Below are 24,707 nucleotides of genomic sequence, written 5' to 3' on the forward strand. Positions count from 1 at the left end.
CTGGATCAGTCAGATTTATTCATTCTTTGGTACAAAGCAAACAGGTTAAACAAGCAAAACTGACAAGTAAAAAAGGACTCACTCTGTGGTAACCACAAGCTGATGAGAAAGGAGACAAACCCCCCATCTTAAACCCAGGACAGCAGGTATCTAGTTTAGAGAAGCAGAAGGAGAGAGTGAGAGATGAAAGAGAGAATTCAGTTAATATTGGAACATACTGGGTGACTAGCCCACAGTGAGAGCTACCAGAGACAACTAAGAAAGACCTGTATAAAGAGCACAGTGTTGATTCGTGAGGCTGAAGGATGTGCATGCTTCTTTACTTTTTCTCTCCTAGGCTTCTGACAGTGTCAGTGTGCTATCAGTACAGTTGCTTTCGTGATTCGTCATTTGCAATAAAAGGTAGTGCTCAAGATGTGGACTGTAGTCCTATGTACTGAGAAACCTTTTCACATGCAGTGTAATGTAAATTTGATACATGCAGGGGTGCTGGCGTGTGGCCTTCTAGCAGCTGTATAGCTAAAACAAGCACTCCTCAATCAGAACAGATCTAACTGGACCGCCACAAATCAGATATCCCTGCAATATCGAAATTCATTATTTCTTCCTAGGTTCTCTGTACTTCATTTGACTGGCTTCCTCTACTCTAGTACCATATTCTCTCAAACATAGATGCTCTAGTAGATGTCAGTTTTCTTTTTATCCAAAGAGATGTTTTCTGTTCTACACTAAATCTGCCATTTGCCAATTAACTACACACTCCCTGAGGTCTCTTTCTCATACAAACCTGTATCATAAACAGCATTCCCTTTGTTAACAGTCATTGCCATTTCTATTGTTACCCTCACACAATCAGTATTTTTATCTACTGTCTCTTCATTTCTCTCTCTCTCTCATGCACAGTACTCTCTCCTCTGGCTTCTCAAGGGTGGGGTGGGGCAAGATACAGGAGCTCAGTGCAGTGCTGCTTGTGTACGGAGGAAAGGTCCCACACTACTTAAGGGAGGGAGAGTCATTGCAGAGTACAATCTCCAGTTCCTTGCGATACAGACGTCCCCCATCACACAGAGACATGATGCTCTGACGATAACCAGTTAGGCTCTGGATACCCACATCCTAAAATGGGAACATCAATACATTGACTGCACAAGGGCAAGATCAAAATGACAGTAACAGAAATGCAGTGCTTTATTACTGGTGGGATAACATTTACAGGAGAATAGTTGCCTGCAGAAGAGATTTATTGCTGGCGACTAATCTCTTGGTGTGCCATGGCCCTATGAAAAATGACACAAAGTAAAAAATAAACCCTTGAAATGTAAAATAAAGTAAAACACTGACCTGTTTCCCTGGGAGAGCCAAGAAAAAGGCATAAATCAGGGGAGTAACTATAGAGAAAGCAGACCCTGGAGCTGCAGGGGGGCACAGGAGGTATAGGGGCCCTAATTCATATACAATTTCAATAAATACTGGTAAAACCAGTCAACCTCTAAACAGTTTTGGGGGCCTGGAAAAAAAATTGCTGTGGCGCCCAGTAATATCTAGTTACGCCACTGGCATAAATTCTGTAAAAAAGTAAAATTCTGGGGAAAATGTTGCTTGCCTGTATGAGACTGCAATAAAACAGTGGCAAATCTGGGAAAATGTAAATATATCCAGTTACATAAATTTGGGTTTCTATTGTACTTTTCCTTAGGCGTACTTTTCCTTAGTTTTCCGAAGGTTGCCTAATGCCACCCTCAGCACTTACCTTTTAATGCTCCTTCAGGAATGGCCTGGTAATCTGCGGCCAATGTGTAAATGAAACGGATCCGCACACACAACGATTAATGCAGTCGGGGATTATCCCCTTTTATTCAGCCACCAAACATCAACATTTCGGGGGGGAAACACCCACCCTCAGGAAGGGTGGGTATTTCCAAGGGTGTGCGGTAGGAGAATTATATTGTAACTGGTAATCTGCGGGGCACTGCTGACTGAGGCAAGTTTTTCAACTTGCTAAGTGGCAGGAGTAACCCTGTGCCTTATACATTTTATGTTTCCTGGGCCCAGATTTCAATTATGTGCCAGCTAGGGATGCACCGAATCCAGGATTCGGTTCGGGATTCTGCCTTTTTCAGCAGGATTCGGCCGAATCTTTCTGCCTGGCCAAACCGAATCCGAATTTGCATATGCAAATTAGGGGCGGGAGGGAAATCGCGTGACTTTTAGGTTCGATTTTCGGTTGGGTGTTCAGCTGAATCTTTCACGAAGGATTCGGGGGTTCAGCCGAATCCAAAATAGTGGATTCGGTGCATCCCTAGCGCCAGCTAAAGAACACTGGTTTTCAGAGTATTTAGTCTTGGCTTTGTATACAAAGAAATCAGTTGAAATGTATGCAGTCTGGTTAATGGAATATATAGATTTTTTTCTTCTCCATCATATTAGGAAGTTTGCTTGTCACCACCCTTCTTGCAGGCCATTGCCTTTAGTATGAACTATGCTACTGCATAGGTCTGTTCACAGAATATGCAAGGAATTATACGTATTGCAGTCTGAAGAGATGAATCTTGCTATATCCCTTTGTGATTAAGGAGAACGAGGGCAGACAATATAAAAAAACTGATTCTGCCTATAGCATTTTACACTTATCAATACCTTTAATACTACAATGCGGGGCTTCCAACTGGCGCAATTAACATTCGCAATGGGCAATTCAAATTCGCAATGCAATAACAGTTTAAGGAAGAATACTACATTGCGAAATGCGTTTTTTAACTCTGTTTTTGCTAATCGTTTTTTTATTTTAATAAAAACGTACCTTTTTGTTTTTTTCAAAGAAATCTTTCAGCAAAGCGTCCAACTCATTTTCATCTATATAGCCACTTCCATCCTGAGGAATAGAGCACAATTACACATCTTGTCAGTACAGAAATCAGTTTCCATGAATAGAGCCCTATCAGGGTAATACAGTTTCCAACATGCCACCTTTTTTTTTTTTATAAATGTCTTTATTTGCATCAAACAAACATTACAAAATATCACAATGAAACATGCCAATGCCCTCTGAAGTAGGGCAGGACAACAAGGTAGGGGGTGGTCTGCACACATTCTTTCGACCACCCCAACAAACAAGAACATACAGAATTTGCTCCCGTGCCCTTAACAATGAATAAAGTACAATACGAGCCATCCCCAAACCCCCTCCCCATCATTTCACCTCAGCCTGTCAGGGAAAAGGTTATCAGGGCCAACCCAAGCGTTTCCTTATAGTCGCAATGACCGTAAAGGGTCCCTCCTCGCTAGCTCCTCAGACATATACCAAGTGGTAAGCCGAAACACGTAAGAGATTTCTAGTTGTCTGGTAGGGGATAGTGTGTGCACATATTTGGACCAAGTAGCAAAAAAGGTTGTCACCCTACCCTCCTTATTGAGAGTGGCCTCCAGCCAGTCCATACGGTAAGCAAAATCAAGTTTCACAAGCATCATGTCTAACGAAGGGGGCAGGTTGGAGATCCAACAGTGTAATATGGCTTTTCTGCTAACTGCCGAAACAATGTTCGCTAATTTCTTATCTATCTTTAAAACTTTTGTGGTATCGCCAAAGATAGCCCAGAGTGGAGTGAGACTTATATTGATATGCAGTGTTTACAATATCGAATAACTTCACTCCAAAATTGTGTAATCCGAGGACAGGACCAGAGGCAATGATAAATGTCCGCTTTCGGGGCCTGGCACTTTGGACAGGCATCTGACTCAGACCAACCCACTCGTTTTCGCAACTCAGGAGAAAAATACCCTCTATGCAATATATTCAAAAACATTACATGGAAATGACTTGAATTAAGCACTGACAGAGATTTGACATGCAAGGTAAATAGTTTATCTCGCGTAAGGTCAGGGATTTTTTGTAACCATTTTCCTACACCCCTCTCAAAGTCCCTGTCTGACAATGGAGCTTTTAAAGTTCTATACAGCAGAGAGATAGAAGGTCGTATCGTAGCAGACCGAAATATATTATCAATTGCATTGTCGACTTCCTGGATTGGAATGGCACGGCTCACTACCTGTGCATAGTGTCTAGCTTGTAAGTAAGAGAAAAAGTCCCAGGCCACCATGGGATATCGGTCTCTAAGTTCTGCTAATGAATACGGAATCAATGGAGTCCGCATAAAATGTCTGATTTGCGTGAGCCCCTGTACTGCCCAAACCTGAAATGGGAGTCCATTGGAAATATTCAAAAATTGTGGATTGCCTAGAAAAGGCAGGAAAGGGGACAAATAGGGAGAAATAGACAATCTATGACGTGCTGCCTGCCAGGCTCTAATTGTGGTATATATCAGTGGATTATCCTTAATTAACTGTGGTATTTGTCCCTCCCTTAAATGCAGAAGAGAGGCCAGAGAGATATTAGGTAGGAAAGCCTGTTCTAAAGAAGGCAGTGCACAAAACTCTCTATTATTAACCCAGTCTGCCGCATAACGTAAATTGCAAGCCAAATTATATGTCTGAATATCTGGGAGATTTATCCCACCTTGGGACTTGAGCTGCTGGAGTTTATTTCTACTGATCCGAGAATGTTTACCACCCCAGATAAAGTGACTAAGTGCTGTGTTCAACCTAGTCAGATCTTTACGGGTAAGAAATAGTGGGAGCATTTGCAAATAATATAACAAGCGAGGGAACCATATCATCTTAATTAAGTGACATTTTCCTAGATAATTCACTGGTAATTTAGACCATGCAGTAAGTTCATGGGTCAGTTTGGTAATCAGGGGGGAGATATTTAGGGTATACAGTGTGTGAATTTGTGGGGGGATCAAAACGCCCAGAAATTGTATTGCCTCTGTGGCCCACTTAAACGGAAAATTGCCTTGCCAGGTTTTTTTCAGAAGGGGATTGAGGGGCAGAGCTACTGTTTTAGCCAGGTTCACCTGAAATCCCGCTACCCTCCCAAAGGTTTCAATACTAGATATAAGGTGAGGAATCGCCACTGATGGGTTGGTCATGAATATCAATATATCATCCGTAAAGGCATTCAGTTTAAGTTGCTGTGTATCAATGTGTACCCCCTGGAGTACTGGGGAAGTAAGCAGTATCCGCAAGAAGGGATCCAGCGCGAGATTAAATAGTAATGGGGAAAGCGGACAACCCTGTCTGGTACCTCTTGCGAGAGCAAGCGGAGAGGGGAGACACCCATTAACATAAAGAATAGCCTGAGAGGGGCGGTATAACAACGAAATGGCTTTAATAAAGAGGGGTCCAAAATGCCTGAATTTAACTAATCTAATCAAATGTGAATGAAACACCCTATCAAACGCCTTATCGGCATCCAGGTTAAGCAGAAGTGTTTGTGAGTTTCGCTTCTGGGACTCAGTGAGTACGGCTGCAATAGCGGAGCGTATTGCTTTTACAGATTGCCTATTGCGCGTGAAGCCGAGTTGTTCCGGTATTATAAGGTCAGGTAGGATATTCTGCAATCGGCAAGCCAACAATTTAGTAAATATTTTGTAGTCATGGTTAAGCAATGATATAGGCCGATATGATTCCACTCGATCCGGTTGCCTGTCCTTTTTAAGGATCAATATAATTTTAGCATACATGCCACCTTTTTAACAAGTCCCATAAAAAGTCTATTCCGGGTTTTTTTCCCAAGCGTCCACACTTTTCTGATGCTATCATAAACTGTGTTCTAACTTACCTTGGGAAAATACTGTGAAACCCATAATCATCGACTGTGTCCAAAACTTGAACTAGTACATTATCTTTAATTTTTTTTACATATGCTACATAACTTAAAATTTAACTGATTTATATGTTTATTGACAAGACTATGTTGGGAAGTATGATGAAAGGGCAAGAAAACAAAAAGAGAGAGATGAAAGAGAAGAGAACATGGAGAGAGTTATGGTAGTTTCAGTAACAAATACATAGAAAGCAAGATATTTTTCATCATAAATTAAAACATATGATGGGGGAACCATTTGCCATTCAAGTTTACCTTGAGCAAAGGACTCCCTTCAGCAGCGCTGTTTGCCACCAATTTGTAAGACTAAAGATGGCAATAAATACTTGTATATTTATTCTTTAATAACATACATGCATGTTTCTTTTTAACAAAATGTACAGTCCTAAATGAGAAAGCTTTTTTCTCAAATTAAGTGAGAAAGCTGCGTGTGTCTCTACATCGTTGCAGCTATTAGCAACTTTACCTTATCATAAAATGTGAATATCGCGTTAAATTCATCACTGCTCAACTTCATTCCCTGCAAATCAAAATAAAGACGGTATGTTAAAAAAAAAAAAAAAAAAGAGAGTCCATAAACAGATGGAACAGAGGTGGCACAAAAACTGAGTAGTATAAATTTCACACACCTGGAATTTCAGAAGGAAGTTCTCCTGCACTGGTAACAATCTGTAATAGAATTCACAGTTGTAATTGAAGCTTGTCTATACTTATCTGGATGACATGGATAATAGAAACAGTGGGTCAGTGTGTATTTGGACGTTTGAATGGGCCAGTTCTTTTGAAATTTGACAGGCCATTTTAGCACCAAAAAGTTAAAATTCAACTAGATCAGTAGGAATGTTGCCATTTCTAGGTCAGTCAATAACCTTATGCATCAGATTAGCTGACCATTTACAATACATACCGGATGAGTTGATTATTTCTGATTGCTCTCATTCAGAAAGCATGCTTCCTGGCTAACATTTGCAAGACCATTGTGCAACGGTTAACAGTGCTACCTTGGTGCTTAGTGCTGGGGTTTTAGGTTCAATTCCAGCTTGGGTACATGCAGTTTTCTATGTTTTCCCTGTGTTGTTTAGTGTCCTCCCACACTCCAATAAATACAAGCACATTAACTGGTTCCTGATAAACTGAACACAGTGTTTGTGAATTTTATTGGAACTTTAGATTCTGCTCCTGAGACAAGCCCCATGCCCCCTGTTTTGCTTATCACCATCAAGCAGGATAGCCACCTCACTCCCACAGCCTGCTGCCTTGGGAGGTACAGAAAGGCCAGAATTAGGGTTAGGTAAGCAGAAAAGGTATGTGCCTAGCATCCCCCACACCCAAGGCACTTGCCTCTCCTGCCTACCTTTAGTGCCAACCTTGGCCAGTGCTATATACAATGCCGATTCTGGGGCTGCTGCCAAGATTCCGCCCCCCCTCCCACTCCGCGCTTAAACATCAGCATCAGAGCGGGTCAAAAGGGGGAAGCATCGCTAGTGCATTGAGCGCAACTGCACTCTTTGCACTAGCGGAGCCGAATTTCCGGGTTAAAATACGTAAATTTGGCTCTTAAATGTTCAGCGTCATTTTGCCGCCCCTTGCAGCTGGCCGCTCGCTGCTGCCTGAGGCACGAATCTCACCTTGCCTCATGGCAGGAGTGGCCCTGGCTATATAAAAAAAGAATAATAATACTATTCTTCATGATGATAACAGCTAATTCAGAACACTATCTAAGATCATAAATGCAAATGTTCCAGTAGTTCCAGAGCATGGGAATTAGATTTGGGAGGGATGATAACAGCAGGTTAAATTAGGAGGAGAAACGATGCTGGTTTGACGAAAGATCAGGGATGGAAATCAAGGAAGATGACCTATAGAGAAAGGATTAATTTGATCAAGACCTTTTTGATCCTGTTGTTTCTTTTTGTTGTTTGTGTTTGCCTTGCCAGAATCTCTATATTGCAGCAGTCACAAGAGAGTTGAAAATCCACATTCAAGTGCCATAAATAATGGTACCCAGAATGGGTTATTAATAACTTGGCTACAGGGAATATTCAGGAGAAATCCCATTTGTTTAAGAAACAGAGTTCAAACAGCAAGGGAATCCTCTTCTAATTTGCAGTTGCGTATATACAAATTCCTGGATGTGTCTCTTACCTAGACATTTCAGACAGGCAGAGTTTCCCATCACCATTCAAGTCAAATATGCGCAGCTTAAGGATAGAGAGATAAATAGTGTGAGATTGTGAGCCATAAGGAAACCAAAGCATTCAGCACAATCACTTATTTGTTGAGGCATGTAATATGACCCAAATAGTAGTGCAACAGTTAGGGTCTGGCCACACGGACAGATTCTGGGAGATTAGTCGCCTGGGTCAGGCACATGGAGCGATTCGTTTTCCAATGTCGGCCGAAGTTTCCTCTTGAGGCAATTACGGGCGACTTTGGAAAACGAATCGCTCTGTGTGCCTGCCCCCAGGTGATTTTAATTTGACTAATCTCCGAGGACCTGCTCGTGTGGCCAGACCCTAAAACTCTTTTGCTATCATAAGCAACACCCACTAGGTAATATATATGGCACAGCCAGATAAAAATTCTCTCTTACATTCTAAACATTTTCACAGTCCTTTTATCACTGGCTTTACTCTAATGCAGCAGAGGGATATAAAATATTTGACATGCCAAGAGAACCCCAGCATCCTAACAGCAGCACATGGGTAGTTTTTGGACTGGGAATCAAAATAGGCCCTGGCATTTCAACTGCACAGAGGCACAAACAGCCCCCCACCAGCCCAATAAATAGTGACTGTGTACAGTAACGTAACTAGGTATAAATAAAAAGAAATGTTTCTATTATAGTTAGCCAAAAATGCAAAATATAAAGGCTGGAGTGACTGGATGTCTAACATAGTAGCCAGAACACTACTACCTGCTTTGCAGCTCTTTTATTGGTTACTAGTCTGTAACCAATCACTGACTTAAGGGGGGTCAAATGGGTCATATCTGTTGCTTTTGAATCTGAGATGAATGCTAATGATCAATTGCAAACTCACTGAACAGTTATGTCCCATGTGACCTCTCTTAAAGCTGCTGACATCCAGTTACTCCAGCCTTTATAGATGACATTTGACTAACTAACTATATAAATTTTTTTTATATATTTCGCACAGGCTAGCAATGTACACAGTTTTTATTTTTACACTGTACTGTTCCTTTAAGAAAGTGCTAGAAAGACACGTCAGAATTTTTAGTGATACCTAATTGCCAAATGATGTATTGTAGAGCACCATATTTTCCCTGTAATAGAATAGGAAGGTAAAAAGGTAATTGCCCTAAGCTTGTCAATTGAAGTTGCAGTTAACAACAATAAAGTATTTCTATCGGCTGCAGATTCACTGAATTACTGCTGTACACTTACAATAGTTTGTGTGTATTCTTGAAGTTTCTTCTCATCAAAAGGTCGGTTTGCTTTTTTTAGAAGATCAGACAGAAACCCCTGAAAATAAAGACAACAAAAAATATAAATGTGAGTTCTGCAAATCTGTTCCCAGGGGTTATCTATAGCACTAAGCGCTGCTGCTGAGTGCTGATACATAAGACCAAGAACAATGCAAATTTGTTGAGCTGGCCACATACGTAGCAGTATATAATTGCTTAAGTTCCCTTAAAAGGCACCTATGGTTGCAGTCTGACTAGTGAGTGACAGTCAGACCTAGACTGGAATTCTGTAAAAATGCCAAAGGGGTTGCTGTAAGATGCCATAGATCTGTACCATTTATTTTGCCTGTAGGCAGGATTATATTTACCATATAGGCACTTGAGAGTCTGTGCCTGGAGCAGCAGCTTTAGAGGGGTGGCTCTCGGATGCCTATATGGTAAATAAAACTTTTGCGCAATAAAATAAAACTCTGGTGCAGGTTGCTGGCAAACGTGATGTTACACACAGAAGTGCTATGCTGTACCATTACTTCTGCCAGCATCATTGCTCTTGTATGGATTGCTGCAAAGATGTCTGGTGACTAGGGTGGACCAAAATACAGCCTTGCCTGTAGGGTGCTGATTGGACATCAGAGTACTTGAAATGACAGGGCCTAAAGCTGCCAACATGGTGAGAAGTTGGTGGGAAGTACAGCTAGCAGGCACTGAAGAGAAAATGTATATGCCTGTGGTTAATGCTAGTTAACCAAGTCAGTAGGTGAAGAGGGCCCTCCCCAAAATAGGTTACAGTCTAAAAGGAGAGGGGTCGAGATGCAGGGAGTAGGAATGGGCAAGCTCAGAAGTAAGCAAGGCGAAAGATATAGCATAGGGTGTTGTATTTAGCAGCACACAATGCTAAACTAAATAATAAGTAAAGATAGGCTTCTGTAAATACAGTAGATGTGTTTTGATATATATTTTGAATGCAGAAAGATTATTAAAGTAAAGTAAAATTGGACAGACTGTGGGAGAGAGAAGCAACGCAGCCCTTGTTATATCTTGAATGTGAGTGTATGAGGAGGTTGCTGAGGCCAAGCAGCAGTATTTATTATGGACTGAAGAGGTGACAGTCTCTATGGGGAAGGACAATTAATATGGAATTACAGCAGTCCAGGTGTGAAATGATGAAAGAGAGAGTGAATTAGAATTTTGGGTAATAAATGACTGTATTTTGGAAATATTTCTTATGTGATATAATTTGATAAGTGACTGGATATGAGGAATGAAGGACATGGCAGAATAGAGGTTAACCCGAAGGCACCGGGCCTGGGAACACGGGCTAATAGCGTAATAGTTAATTGAGGTCAATATTTGAATTTGTTATGATTGCTGGATGGCAGAAAGAGGACCAGTTCTTTCTTAGAGGGTTTAATTTAGGTAGGTAGCATTGGGACACCTAAGTAGAGATAGCAGACAGGCAGGAAGAGACACAAGTTAAGAGGTCTGTATTGAGGAGAGACAGAGCTGAGTATCATCAGCATAAATATGCTATTAAAAACCCCATTAGTTGATTAGTTTGCTGAGGGAGTCAGTATAGAGAGAAAATAATGGGCCCAGGACAGAGCCCTGAGGAATCCTAACGTAAAGAGGTAGGGGAGAAAATGATGCTCCACTGTAAGAGGCACTGAAAGAATAATTTGTAAGGTAAGATGAAAACCAGAAACTGAAAATACTTTGGTTTGTGCTACTGCCACATAGCAAAAAATATATCTATGGTACCACTCAACAAATAAATATTAGATAAGTAAAGGTACAAAGATATAAAGTAGAAACAATAATAAGGAGAAAACACTCACAGTTCACCTCAGTCCCAAGGTGCAAAAACCAAAAACACTGTATCCAAAGGGTGTGAGGGTCTCCAAAAATAAAGAGGCAAATGTAAAAAGTAGAAAAATTTATTAGGACATGAAGACCTAACGCGTTTCGTGCCTATAGGGGCACTTACTCATAGGCTAGGCTAGCCTATGAGTAAGTGCCCCTATAGGCACGAAACGCGTTAGGTCTTCATGTCCTAATAAATTTTTCTACTTTTTACATTTGCCTCTTTATTTTTGGAGACCCTCACACCCTTTGGATACAAGATGAAAACCAGGACAACATAGTGTGACACAGGCCAAGAGAATGGAGGGACTGTAGGAGGACAGGGTAATACATAATGTCAAAAGCAACCCGAGAGATTGTGAAGTATTAATGAGAAGTGGGATCAAGTGGGCAGGTAGTAAGGTGAAAGGAAGACAAAAGTTTTGAGACTTTCTCTTCAGTCAGAGGGGAGAAGGAGCCCAGAAGAAACTTGTAGTGTGGAGGCAGGGAGGTGAATGGGTAGGAGGATATAATTATGTAATATCATTTCTGATGGTGTTAATTTTGCTTTAAAGTGCTCAGTAATATTTTGAGCAGCCAGTGACTAATGCACATGAAACGTGTCTAAATGCTAGAATGAAATTCTGGACAAATATTATTTTTAAGGCTGAGAGGAATCAAAATCAAGTTGATGACATGCATTAACTCTGCAAACTTTTACAGGTTGTCCATGGCTTTTATTTATTATTATATCATCTTAATTAGTAGTAAATATAATACTAACATCATACCTTCAACTCGTTGGCTTCGATATAACCACTTCTGTCAGTGTCATACCTTCTCCAGGCCTGAAACAATAAAAGAACATAATTCCGATTTCTACAAAGTGTATGGTTTGCATGAAGTTACAGTGCATTTTTTGATAGCCCAGAGGTAAAAATAAGTAGTGAAGTGCAGCTCTCACAACTCTCCCCGTGAGGTTTTTACAGGGTGTTGAGCTACTGGTGGTATTCTGTGGCCTCAAATACATAGAAATCAGGCAGATTTTTGGTTTAAACAAGCAATTCTGGGGGTAGGACTGTCAAATAGCAGCAAAGTTATTGCACAAGTATTTGTGCAGTAGAGAAATTGTGACCTGCTTTGGGTTTCCACCAAGTTTTCACAAGTGCTGTCCAGGTGAAAACTGCCTTTCTGGATTTCCAAATCAAGAAATCAGTACAGGATATTAAAGTAAATGGCTTGTCAGTTAGCCGATCAGTCCTAAACTTACACCCTCATGTAACATACCTGCTCCCTATACTTTATGCTCCCCCCCTGCCTAGAATTCCATGCCACAAAAGGTAGCAACAAAAGGTAGATCTGTTGAGCTCAGAAATCAAATTATTAGCCTGGGGTCATTGAGAATTTACTGTGATAAACCCCTCAACTATGGCCAACTGTATGATTGTTTGTTTGGCTTGTGGCCATCCCCACAAACAATTGCCCAGCAGTTTACTACTGAATCCTCTAGGTACATCATCACATTAGGCCTATGGCACATAGAGTATACTGTATTATCGACTGCTGTTTTACAGCCAGTAAGATACACTGTAAATTACTTAAATGGAACAAGTTTTTTATTATCAATGTCAAGTTTATTAAAAATAAATGACAGGCTGCATAGCTGCAATGCTGGTGAAAAAAAACCTGTGTCCCATGAGACAACTTTAAGTGAACCTTTGCCATATCTAATATAAACAATAACTTTTGATTGACATGCCACCCTTGGAAAATATATCACAGGAGAGGCTAAAACTATTGTACAGTATTAAACTGCTCAAAATCTGACCTCCATGAATTCAATGCTGGATCCAGCATGTTGTCTAAAACAAAGCAGGAAGTTCTCTTCAGTGGGGAGAATCTGGGCCAGCTGGAAAGACAAAATACATATACATACAGTATTTGATTGTTAGTAACAATACATATTTCAACCTACCACATACATAATAAAGAGCAGTGCTCACCTCAGCCATTTCAATACGGCCATCTGCATTCTTATCATATTTCTGCATAAATTCTTTCATTTTTTCTCCAAAGTTAACACTGGATGCTTCCTAAATATCATGGGGAAAAAAATCAGCAGGCAACAATGTAACTGACCTAGATGCATAAGGGGCAGTATAGCCTATACACTGAAATGCATTATACATTGATAATCTAATTATCTACCTCTCAAGAGAGACCCAAACATGGAAGAGCTTACATTTCTCTTTTTGCCCTGTTTAGCTCAAGAAATAACAAAAATAAAACAATTCAATCCTATTTAGCCTTTAGCTGCAAGCTGAACTCAGTCTTGTGCATGGTCATGGAATCCTCTGTGATGTATAATATCCGCCTTATGCTAGTAAATGGTCATGGAATCATCTGTGACATAATATCCTTCTGTTTTACAATTCAAAGGTGGAAAAAAGAAAAACTGTAGAGCACACCTTCTCAAAATGTAAAACCACTGTTTATTAATCTTTTAAAAACACAAGTGGCTGCAGAGAAATAAAGCTTGATGTGTTTCACTGAAAGACCCCATAATCATAGGCTCAATTGGATGACATCAGTACATTCCTTCTATATACAAACAGCACCATCTACAGGTCTAAGACAATAAACTCAATACAAAAATGTTTGTGAAGATTCTCATTCATCCAGGTCATGGTATATCTGTGGAAATAAGTCAAATCAACTGGACTTGCTGTTATATTTCTTGAAGACGTTTCACCAGTCTGGCTTTCGCAATTCAGAATAACTTGTAAATAAGATCTTTCGAGAATATATTTCCTCAGGAATGTTGCTCTAATCAGCAAAATCTGTTTATCATAATCAGCAAGGATGTCAGGAAGTTAGGTGTTGATTGTATTGGCATGACTGGAGCTTTTAAGTGTTATTAAACCTTTCAGGGAGAGGTGCCAAAACAGTATTGTATGTGCCAGACAATAGATGTTGCTCAACAACCCCCCCCCCCCGCCTCAACAAAGGGGGCAGTACAAAGAGAAAGCTGAATATTTCTGACATTGGGATACAAAGCTATAGCTAGATGATACTTTCCCAGAAAAAAATTAACAGCACAACATACAGGCAGACTTTAAAGATCTGTAAAATAACCAGTGTTCCCACTGCCACCTTGAAAATTAATTATATCACAATAAATAATATAAACCAATCGTGTAAGTCTAAAAAGCACATAAAATCATGAAGCAATAAAAAGACCTTATAGGCTGTATGATTATTGATCTCTGCATAAAATTAGTGCTTGTCCACATTGGTTCTTCAACTACCTGAAAGCTTCCAGCATTTGTTTAAACGTTATTTCCATCACTGGCTACATAATAAAAGTTTCCAGGAACAGTAGCATTGAATTAAGATGATCATGGAGTAATAAACTCACTACTAGAAAACGTGCCCCTGGCAGCAACACTGACCTTTCTATGCAGAGTAATGCAGCAAAGCTCATGGGTGCCATCTTCAGTAGCTTCAGATTTATTTGTGAAGTAACCGCCAACACTTGAGCTTTTGGCGCATGTGCAGTTGGAGCCAGTTTGTATTAGTAGCAACTGCCACTAATGCACCAGAGAGCTCTGTAAAATGACCAACGAGAAAGAGTCCAAAGATATCAAAGCTAAAGAAGATGTGGCCAATGAGCTCCGCTGCACTACTCTGCATAGATAAGACAGTGTTGCTGCCAAGGACACTTTTTCTGGTAGAAAACTACGCAGGGAGGGGAGCCATTGGAGGATAGCGGATGGGGGGCTTTTAGCTTTGGGGGGGGGTACAATTCGATACAATCAAAGTACTGACCCTGCTAACACTACTGAGTGGAGCCTTCCCTTATAACACTATAATACAGCTTACTTTAACCAGTACTGCTCATTAATGAAGTATAACTAGCCACTACCACTACTACCATCCAATTGCTAGCAGGACCCTCTAATCCTACAGTTTCATTCAGTAATTCTTCATTGTTAATCTATTGTAAAACCCTTGTTTGTCTTATCATTAGTGTAAAGTACTGCGTAACTTGGTGCTTTATAAGATGAGACCATTAATTTCCTTTCAGTTCACTGGACCATTAAACAACGTTTAGGTCAACTCTAAACAACCCTAAAATGCCTGTATTTATTCTTATTATTGAAAAGGGGTTTTCCAAAATACTCTCTTTATACTATATATATATAGAGAGTATTCTGGAAAACCTATATGTACGCAATGTACTAAACAAAAAGTATCACACTCAACAGGTTCAGTTAGAGCAGGGGTCCCCAAACTTTTTTTTTTTTACCCGTAAGTCAAATTAAAATGTCAAAAGAAACATGAAAAATATTCCTGGGGTGCCAAATAAGCGCTGTGATTGACTATATGGAATATTATCATCTTACCACACCCGCGCCTCTCCGTGCTGCCTCAAGTTCTCGGAAAAAGTTCTCCAGTTCTTTGCCCTCAATGTATCCATTTCCTAAGGTAACAAATGGAAAGATCATATACTATACATCTAATAAGCATTTATTCACTGTAGCACCTCCTATCTACTGCTTTAGGTTCTCCTAGATTGTTTAGTCACATAAATGGGGAGTTATTTCAACTGAAAGGCTGTTTCTGGTCCTTGAACCTTTCAGTGATTACTTCTTATAATGGTGCAATATCATTGTACCAGTATCTTAATTGTCACCAAAATACAAGCATTTTTTAGAAGATTTTTTAGTAGATTGTTATAGATTTATAGAATGTCTTACTCTTAGCAAGTATTCAGTTGGTCTTGATGTTTTATTATATGTCTTCCTGTTCTGCCTCTTTCTCTAGCTTTCATTGACCTAGGCAGCAAAAATAGTTGTCTTTCTAATAAAGCCCTCTTCTGTATATCTTCTTGGTGAACTATGCCTTTAATGTCAGTTTCCATCAAGGCCATTGCTAAATACTTAACAACCAATTAATCAACATTCATGTCAGATTCTGTAGGAAAAAAACCCTGCTTTGTTTTATTGATGTGGTTTTTCTTTTATGTCTTCCTTTCCGTGTTCCTCCTTTTCTCTCCTTGTCTCACTGACAACTCTTCAACCTCAATCTGACAGAAGTTCTGAAGGGAAAGCAATCATTTTTTTTCAAAATCCACCCTTAATGACATGCTCCCATGCTAGGCATTTGGATAATCATTTTGATTTGACTCCCAACGAGGGGGGTTTTAAGCAAGCTGTATTATTATTTAACCTCTCAAAGAGTCTGCATAATTTATATTTTCCTGTCTAGATTTAAAGAGAGCAATTGATCACTGTCAAAGTGACAACATAACATGTCAGGAACAATTCCATTATTATTCCACATAAATAAAATTCACCTTACAGTTTAAGAATAAAATGGTTACTCCATGAATGCTTTTTTATGTTTCAAGAAGCATTATTATGTTTATTATCTATTTGTTATAAGTGTGGAGCGACCTATAGGCTTAGAATGGATGGGAACACTGATCAGCACTAGATGTAGAGCACAGGCTGCATAAAACTTCCTCTGTCCTCTGGGTTGTGCTTGAAAAAAGACGACAGAATGCAAATTGGTTTTGGAGACCAGAAGCTTTACATAATCAAAGATCAGATTAGTAGAACAATCATGAAATCTATATCTCTCAGAATACAGAGTTGCCAGGAAGAGATTTAGTACTCTTGACTTGACCATTTACAGTTTTGAAAGTGCTTTCTCTTTAAATGGATTAATGACAAGTGGGGGGCCCCTAGGCTACATCCACACAGGCCACCCTTCTAGGGTACCGCTGGGTCCGGATGGGTGGAGATCCAGGCATGGATGCACCTGAGTTCTCTACACTGGGTCAGGTTCTGTGGACACAAGTGACATCAATACTGTCTCATACGGCCATTTGCCAGACTAATACCTCATGCATTTGGCTCTGAGGTGCTCCTCAGCTTCACACAATAAGAGGAGATGTTGCACTAAACCAAAACTTGGCGAGCTGCTTACCCCTCTGCTTTATATTAGAGAACAATCATGCAGCAGCATGCTAAAAAGGTGAAAAAAGTTTACTTGTAACGAAAATTATTATATGCATCTTTTTCAGAGTTCCTTAGTGTCACATACACAGCTCTCTATATAAACTATTGAACCCAGCTGAGAAAAGCTACTAGTGTCTGTTTATAGGATTTAAAAGCAGGGCTTTCGATGAGCTCCCTAGAGGGCTGCAGCATGAAAGGACAAGGATAAGATATAGACAGAAAATCATTGACCGAAGACAATTTGGAAGAACATTATTCATGGTTCAAGAGCTGATAAATATTTAGAATAATGATGATTAGGCCATGTTAAGTCAATGTTTTATTTTTCTTCCGCAATGTGAACATTTTTAAGATGGGTGCATGCTTCTGCTTTATGATTAAAGAAATTACCCATTTACCCATAGTGCATCATTTCCCCATAATTCCAGTGTATTAATAGTTGGTAAATGGGTCTGATGTAACTGTGGCCAATATATGAAAATTCCTCACCAGTGTTCAGCACAAATCACACAGAGAGGTGCTGAAAATCTTTGGGGTGCAGATGTTGTCACTTCTGATGCTCAGAATAAAAATGATGTCTGTCCCAGAGTATGCAGGGTCAAATGAACTCAATAGGCACACTGCTTGATTCACATTTTGTAGCCCTGTCACAAGTACCTTTAATGAATGGGCTTTTTTGCACAACTGTAGGAAAATTGCATGCCCACAACAATTTGTGATTCAATTGCTATTCCTGTTGGCTGGGCAGTTGCTATATTTCCTCTAGATTAGAAGAACCACATTTCACATTCAGAAACTAGAATTTGTTTTTGGCTATAGTTATCCGAGGAGTATTTTTAGCAACACCTTGGTATCACTTGGGCTCATTTATCAACACTGGGCAAATTTGCCTTTGGGAAGTAACTCATAAGAACCAATCAGTGCTTTTTTTTCAGGCATCGGCAGGCAGAACAATGAATGCAACAATTTGATTGGTTGCCATGGGTAACTGGCCACAAGCAATTATGCCCAGTGTTGATAAATGACCCCCAGTGTGTTCTTGCCTTCATGGCTAGCGCAGCACTGATCACAAAATAGGGCAAACAAGTAAATACAATGAGCTAATATAAATAAAGTAACTACTTCTTTGCCTAAGAGGACACACCAATCATTGCCCTAGTCCCACCGAAAAGGATTCTGCAAATTACATTTTTATATTGACTGCAATTAGGAACAACATTGAAAAAACAAAAAGGGACTGACTTGATAGGTATAAATAAATCAAATGTGCCTACAACCAGAGCAGATAAATGGTTGTTTTGCAATAGAAACTGCAGTATACAGCTGACTGAACTGTGGCCTTTGATGTTTAGAAGTAAATGCTTTTATTTTTCCATTTTATCAACAGGACCAAAAAAAGATCTCCAAGAATGAAGGGTGGTAGTGGTACAGAAGAGCCACTAGAGGGCAATGAAATCAGGAGCAACGTCTGATACATGACAGAATAAGGAGATAAGGAGGGGCAATTCAGGAAGATGATGTAATAGGTAAATGGGGTGCCAGTGTGTAACAGCTGTGCTGTACGTTTGTTTTCACTGCTAAGTCCTAAGGAATAAAAGGCAGAGGTCCCCGGAGACTGAGCACTGTCCCTAGTGAAGTGTGTTCTGCCCAAGGGCTTTAGCAGCATTTTATAACTAACTAAGTCAAGTAAACAGTACAGCAAACAGAAGTAAAAGGGAATAGAATTCAGCAATCTCTAGATGTTCTGTACACACAAGAAATGTTTTTACTAGAACAAGGGTAAAGATAAAAGTAACAAACTACTTGTAAAAAAAACAAACATCTGAACTAAACTACTGTTAAAAAAAATGTATCTATACGGGCACTGGCACACAGGTTAATTCAGAACGCTTGAGCCAGAACACTTAATTCCAGTTTGGTAGGTGGCAAGATGCTCCAAATCGCCCCTTCATCCACTTTAATGGACTTGCACAGTACGCAAACATGTCCAGTCAGTCAGTGCCAGGCCAGGGCTGTCAGTTGCCCCAGGCAACCCAGCTGGCCATTAGCAACTTCGGTCCCCGCCGCAGCTGTGCGTAACCGTGCGCAACCCAGGACGCGCGTGCGTAATTGTGCGTAACCGTGCGCAACCGATGACGCACGTGCGTAATTGTGCGTAACCGTGCGCAACCGAGGACGCGCGTGCGTAATTGTGCGTAATTGTGCGTAACCGTGCGCAACCGAGGACGCACGTGCGTAATTGTGCGTAATCGAGGACGCGCGTGCGTAATTGTGCGCAACCGAGGGCGCGCTTGTGTGGTCTTGCGCTAAGCGCTTCGACTTCACAGAGCGCGGTCTGTGGTGTCATACTTTTGGGATCTTATTTTTATTAGTGACACAAAAAATTAAAAAGAAAGGAAATAATGTTTATGGAAAGAGTATCACTACAAATGCCATCTTTTTGGGGAAAATGTTATTCGTCTTCCTCTCCTTCTTGCCTAATAACATTGGCGTCCAGTATCATTTTTAGCAGTCATGCTGGTGACTGGAATAATAATGGCAGCGGTAGGTTAAGATACAATCTCTTGCTCGGCTCTTCCTCTGTTCAGTAAATGAACCAGTTTTTATTAATATAGAGGGCAAAGCTGGGTTGAGCAGCATGTGACAGTGACAACTGCTCTCCACTAATCACAGGACCAGCTCATTTATTAAATAAATCCCTAGAATAGCATGCCTTGTAGTTTGATTACAAACTGATCCAATATCAGAATGGATGTTAAACATTGCCTTCTCATAGTTCTTCCAGTTGATTTAGGGTCAGTCCACTCCACACCAGGCGATTCTGAGAGATTTAGTCGCCTGGCGACTAATCGCCTCTTCTTTGGGGCGACTAAACTCCCCGAACCGCTTCCTCTTGTGTCATAACACAGACGACTTCTCATTACAGCCGGTGTAGGACAAGAGGAAGCGGTTCGGGGAGTTTAGTCGCCCCAAAGAAGATGCGATTAGTCGCCAGGCGACTAAATCTCCCCAAATCGCCTGGTGTGGACTGACCCTTAAACATTTTCAGGTGTTTCCTCATTAAATAGATTGCAGAATTAGTCTTCTTCATCTTATCTCAGGGTCATACTATAGTATAATAAACACCTTACCAGAAGGAACATTGTTTAGACTTGTGGGCAAATCTGTACCAATCTATATTGCACAGCAGGAATAACTGCAACTAATTATTTTATGAGGTACCATACAACTATGCAGTGGCATCCCCTGTGCTAATCTATATTCCCCAGGAAAATCTGGGTTTTAAGAGTGCTTTAAATTAAAAAGTAGATTCATTATTATTTCCTGTCTTTATTCTCTGTGAATGTATATATTTTGACATAGTAATTTGATATCAAAGTTAAGCTCTAATACCTTTGGCATATGGAGAATTTATATTTAACACTTTGTGTGGACTGATATTAAAATCAAATGCAGTCATTATACAGATTGAGAAGTAAGACAAGGGGGCCTAGTGGTAGGTAAAACAACATTTACAAAACGTATATTTACAACAAACTTTGTCAATTCTTTATGGAAAGGGCTGTGACGTTGTGGAATGCCCTGTTGAGTTATGTTATGATGGCAGATTCAATGCCTTTAAAGCAGGGGTGCCCAGACTTTGTTACGCCCTATCATGAGCATCATACCCAATGGTCGCTGGAGGAAAAAAGAGCAGAACAAGAAGCAAGTGCAGAGAGAAGCACAGAGGATGACAGCTGTGTCAGAGTGAGAGAACATCATGCATGTACTGAGATACAAAAAAAAATAGAAAGTGTACAGTGAGTGTGAACTGTGTCTGTGTCCCTACCAAATTTCATTCTACGTCTATGTGATCAGGAATATGCGGTCCAATTAATCAAGAAAGGCTATCCTAAATCTAGATGAGTGCATTCATTGTAAGCTGTATTTAAATTGAATTTGAGCAACCTGCAGCCATTCCAACTACAACTCTCAGTATCTCTGCAGTACTGAGCTAAGGGGACCAAGCTTACACAATGCAGAGGCAGGTGATGTAAGATATTCTGGTTCTTAGTATTCAAGAATAACATGTTACAGATAAGACATAATTAGGGAGCTGTAAACAAATGTTTCTTTATCTTTGTTTCCTCCTGAGGCAACTTCGGAAATCAAAGCGCCGCAAGTGCATTGGTGCTGGCGTTTTCTCTTTATAGGAGGCAGAAGCCAGTTCGGGGGAAATTGTCGCCCCGCAGAAGAGGCGATTAGTTGCCAGGTGACTAAGTCTCCCCGAATCTGCCAATGTGCCCCTTCCCTGAGCCTATACTCTAAGACAATGGCACACTGTGTTTTCAAGTGATAATCATGGGAGCCACAATTGCACAGACAGTTTATGGAGGGGCAGTTCTAAATGTTTTGTTGCCTGTCCACCAAGACATTGTGTGAGCGGCAAAGCTCGCAATCATGCAGTAAGTCATTTCCCTATAGGCCTTGAGCTAAAAATCAGCTGTTATATATTTATGCTAAGTAAAAAGAAAAATTTTAATGTCTGTGACAGTTAATAGAGTAAATAATATTCTGAGCTGAGTAGCTGAGTAGTTTCACTACAAAGTAGAAGCCCGGACTGAGAGTTTCTTTCAAAAAATGGTATTTGGCATTTCTTAAGAATTCTTGGAAACCAGGGGTCAGTTCTAGAGCCAAGTATATGTAACAATTTTAAATGTCTGAACTGCAACATTACACAGAGGAACTTTCTGTAAATGCTAATTTGTGCCTGCATTGCTAAACTGCTTGTAAATTGCAGAGCCCATAATTTCTAGGTATCCGCTATTATGCCATAATTCTGAAACAAGAATGAATTGGTGGTTTGCGCTTGTTTTTGTACCTACCACTTTGCCTTCAAGTTACTAAAGCACAATTTAGTTTAACTAGAAATGACCTCGTTCATACACTTATAGCTGTTTCAATAAATAGTCACAAATGTTCATATGAATAATTCAAAACCTATGCTAATATGCTTTAAAGGACATTTATAGGAAATATGCGAATGTTAAATATCTTATAAATAGGGTAAATAGTAATGAAAAATCTCTGAGGCTAAAAACTGCTCTACACTTAAATGCTGTACAGCACATCATATAATTTTAGCACTGCTTAAGATATAATACATATAATTGCACTACAATGTGTGTATGTATACACAGTCCTTTATATAGTTAAATGGTATACAGTACAGAGTAAAAACAGTAAATAGGCATATTTATAATCAACCTCTTGTTGCTCTAATATTCATTACAGTATAACAATTTGGCAGTAATTACTGTATGCACATTTTGTGCAGATTTATCAGATGCGAATACACAATTCATTACAAAAATCTAAAAGCTCACAAACCCAAATTCACTTTATACATTGTGGAGAATGTTTTATAGACTCGTGTAGAGAATTGCCTTCCAACCTTTTGTTAAATAGAATGTACTCTAAAGTGCAAGAGAATAAAAGTAGTAGATCACTGAACTGACAACGTATTGGGGTGCAAGGGACAAGAAGAAACAGCTGCCACTTTTTGTGCATATTGGCTGCCATGGAGTGGGATGCAGAGTAGGAGCTTAGGATACCAAACAAAACCCTTGCTGAATGGGGTTTTGGATTAGAGTGTTGTGACTAGTGAGGCTGTGGTGCTTCCTGATGTGCACAGTTGTTATAAGTATGTACTCAACTGATAGATAATGGAATCTGGGTACAAGGTTATGGGGATGTAGCTGACATAAATGCATGTTTAGGATGAAAAAGTAAAAATGATGTACGGGTTAATATTCTTTTCTTACCGTCAGAGTCATAATGTTTCCATATATCCAGGAATTGGGAAGCGGTGAGCTCTGCCAAGTGAAGGTAGAGAGGCTGTTGTTTGAGAGCCATGCTAAAAATCCCAAATGAGCTCTGTAATAAGGGGCTGTTTGTCTCTCAGTTCCTTTCCAATGATCCCAGCTCCTGTGTGAGCTCTGTCTTTATATATGTTCCCAAGAGCTTGCAATACTCATGTGTGACCCAGTGATGGCAGCTGGGAGCTAAACTGTGCCCAGAAGCTTTTATTATGGCTTTTTCTACTTGAATTCAGTGACCTCTCTTAGTAATGTTCTGTACATAGACACGAATGCTCCATTCATCTATACATACACCTGTACAATGTAAAGGCATGTGTACTATATGCTGTTTCAGATGGAAATTAATTATTGCAATGTAAAGTTCCATTGGCTAAACTGTAACATAATAATAAAAAAAACTGAAGTTTGGTTATTAACCAAGCATAACGTAAAGTGTCATATTTATTGCAGTGTGTTATGTTTTGGAACATTCTTTCTGCTTTTAAGGGAAGATTACATTTTCAAAACTTAGGGTGCTTGCCTGCTAGTGGCTAGCAAACCTGTGTATTGTAGTAATAGCTGATACACAATTGTGCTGTTGCACCACATAATTAGGGTCTCAGGGATCCCTCCAATTCAGGTAAAGTTACAGTTCCCTCAGAAACTCTGGATTAGTAATAAGTGAATACATAATTAATTTCAGACTCCCTCCCCAAAAGCTCTTATTTATTAATGGGTAGCAGTCTTCTTTTCTTCAGGAATGACAGCTATTCACATGTAAATGATGTTAATAACACTCAGTGGGATAATTAGACTTTTTATCACCATCCTCCCAGCAGCATTTTATGGTAATGTGCACTCAGAGGTCCTCAAACTGAAGAACCCATCAAGCTACTCTCCTCTGGTCTTCAGTCAGTGGATCAGGTAGCAGATCAGTCCCTCCAGGAGCTCCAGTCCTCTCCTGGCTAAGCGCTTTTGGGGTCTATCTGACCTGCTTACCTGAACAGTATTATAAAAGTGAAGATGATGCCCCAGCATCTTCAAAATGGGTTCTATTGCTCTCCCTTTTCCCAGCACTGTAGACAAAAAATATCACAATATTATTCAGTGTCCTCTTCACAGATGTCCAGGACAGCACACTTCTACCTCTGAAGCAGTACACTCCTCCCCAGTTTCCACAACAGCATAAGGAGATGCTCTTCTTCCCTAGCCAATTGACATCATTTGCTTACACTCACAGCAGAGCTTCTTTGATTGAAACATAGCCAGTTGGCTACATAGCCACATAGAGTACATACAGGCAACTGGGCCTCACCATTCTCACTGAACACCTCCGCAAGCACCACAGTGCAGAGGAACCTCCTACCAAAATCTACGCATGGAATCTAGGCTCCTTCCATAAAGGGGCACTAAACCCTGTTGGACTGCACTGATCAACCAAACTTTACTTGTTGTGTAATGACTCACCCTGGTGGTCTAGTGGCAGGTGGGGTCACCGCCGCGTCTCATGGGGGGATGCCCGCCACATGCTGTCTTCCTCCTCCTGTGCCAGTGTCTCTATGGCGCGCTTCAGGGTTTATGCGCCGGCGTGATGGCGTCATCGCGAAATTCAAAGTATTTAAAGGGACTTTGAATGAAAACTCATTGCCCGTTGTTAGGTTCTATTGGTAGTTCCTAGGTGCTTATTTCTACGTGAATCCTGCTTGATCTCCTGTTATTTGACCCTTGCCTAACTATTCTGAACTCTGTATCCTGACCCTTGCCTGCCTGATTATTCTGAACTCTCCAACCTGACCTTGCCTGTCTGCTGACTATTCTACGCTCTCCAATCCTGATCCTAGCCTGTCTGAC

General features: G+C 40.3%; 1 protein-coding gene across 1 annotated transcript; it reads right to left on the reverse strand.

Annotated features, from left to right (window-relative positions):
- On the reverse strand, nt 1-22,992 carry calb2.S (calbindin 2 S homeolog). Its single transcript, XM_018260631.2, has 11 exons — nt 22,821-22,992; nt 15,397-15,473; nt 12,994-13,083; nt 12,819-12,899; nt 11,782-11,838; nt 9,132-9,209; nt 7,871-7,926; nt 6,355-6,394; nt 6,192-6,245; nt 2,801-2,872; nt 1-1,116 (listed from the first exon to the last, which is right to left on the reverse strand). The coding sequence occupies exons 1-11, from the start codon at nt 22,909-22,911 to the stop codon at nt 994-996; spliced, it is 819 nt and encodes a 272-aa protein (XP_018116120.1). The 5' UTR covers nt 22,912-22,992; the 3' UTR covers nt 1-993.
- Nucleotides 22,993-24,707: the final 1,715 nt, after the last annotated feature.

The sequence above is a fragment of the Xenopus laevis genome, chromosome 4S, assembly GCF_017654675.1.
Source record: "Xenopus laevis strain J_2021 chromosome 4S, Xenopus_laevis_v10.1, whole genome shotgun sequence".
Taxonomy (NCBI): domain Eukaryota; kingdom Metazoa; phylum Chordata; class Amphibia; order Anura; family Pipidae; genus Xenopus; species Xenopus laevis.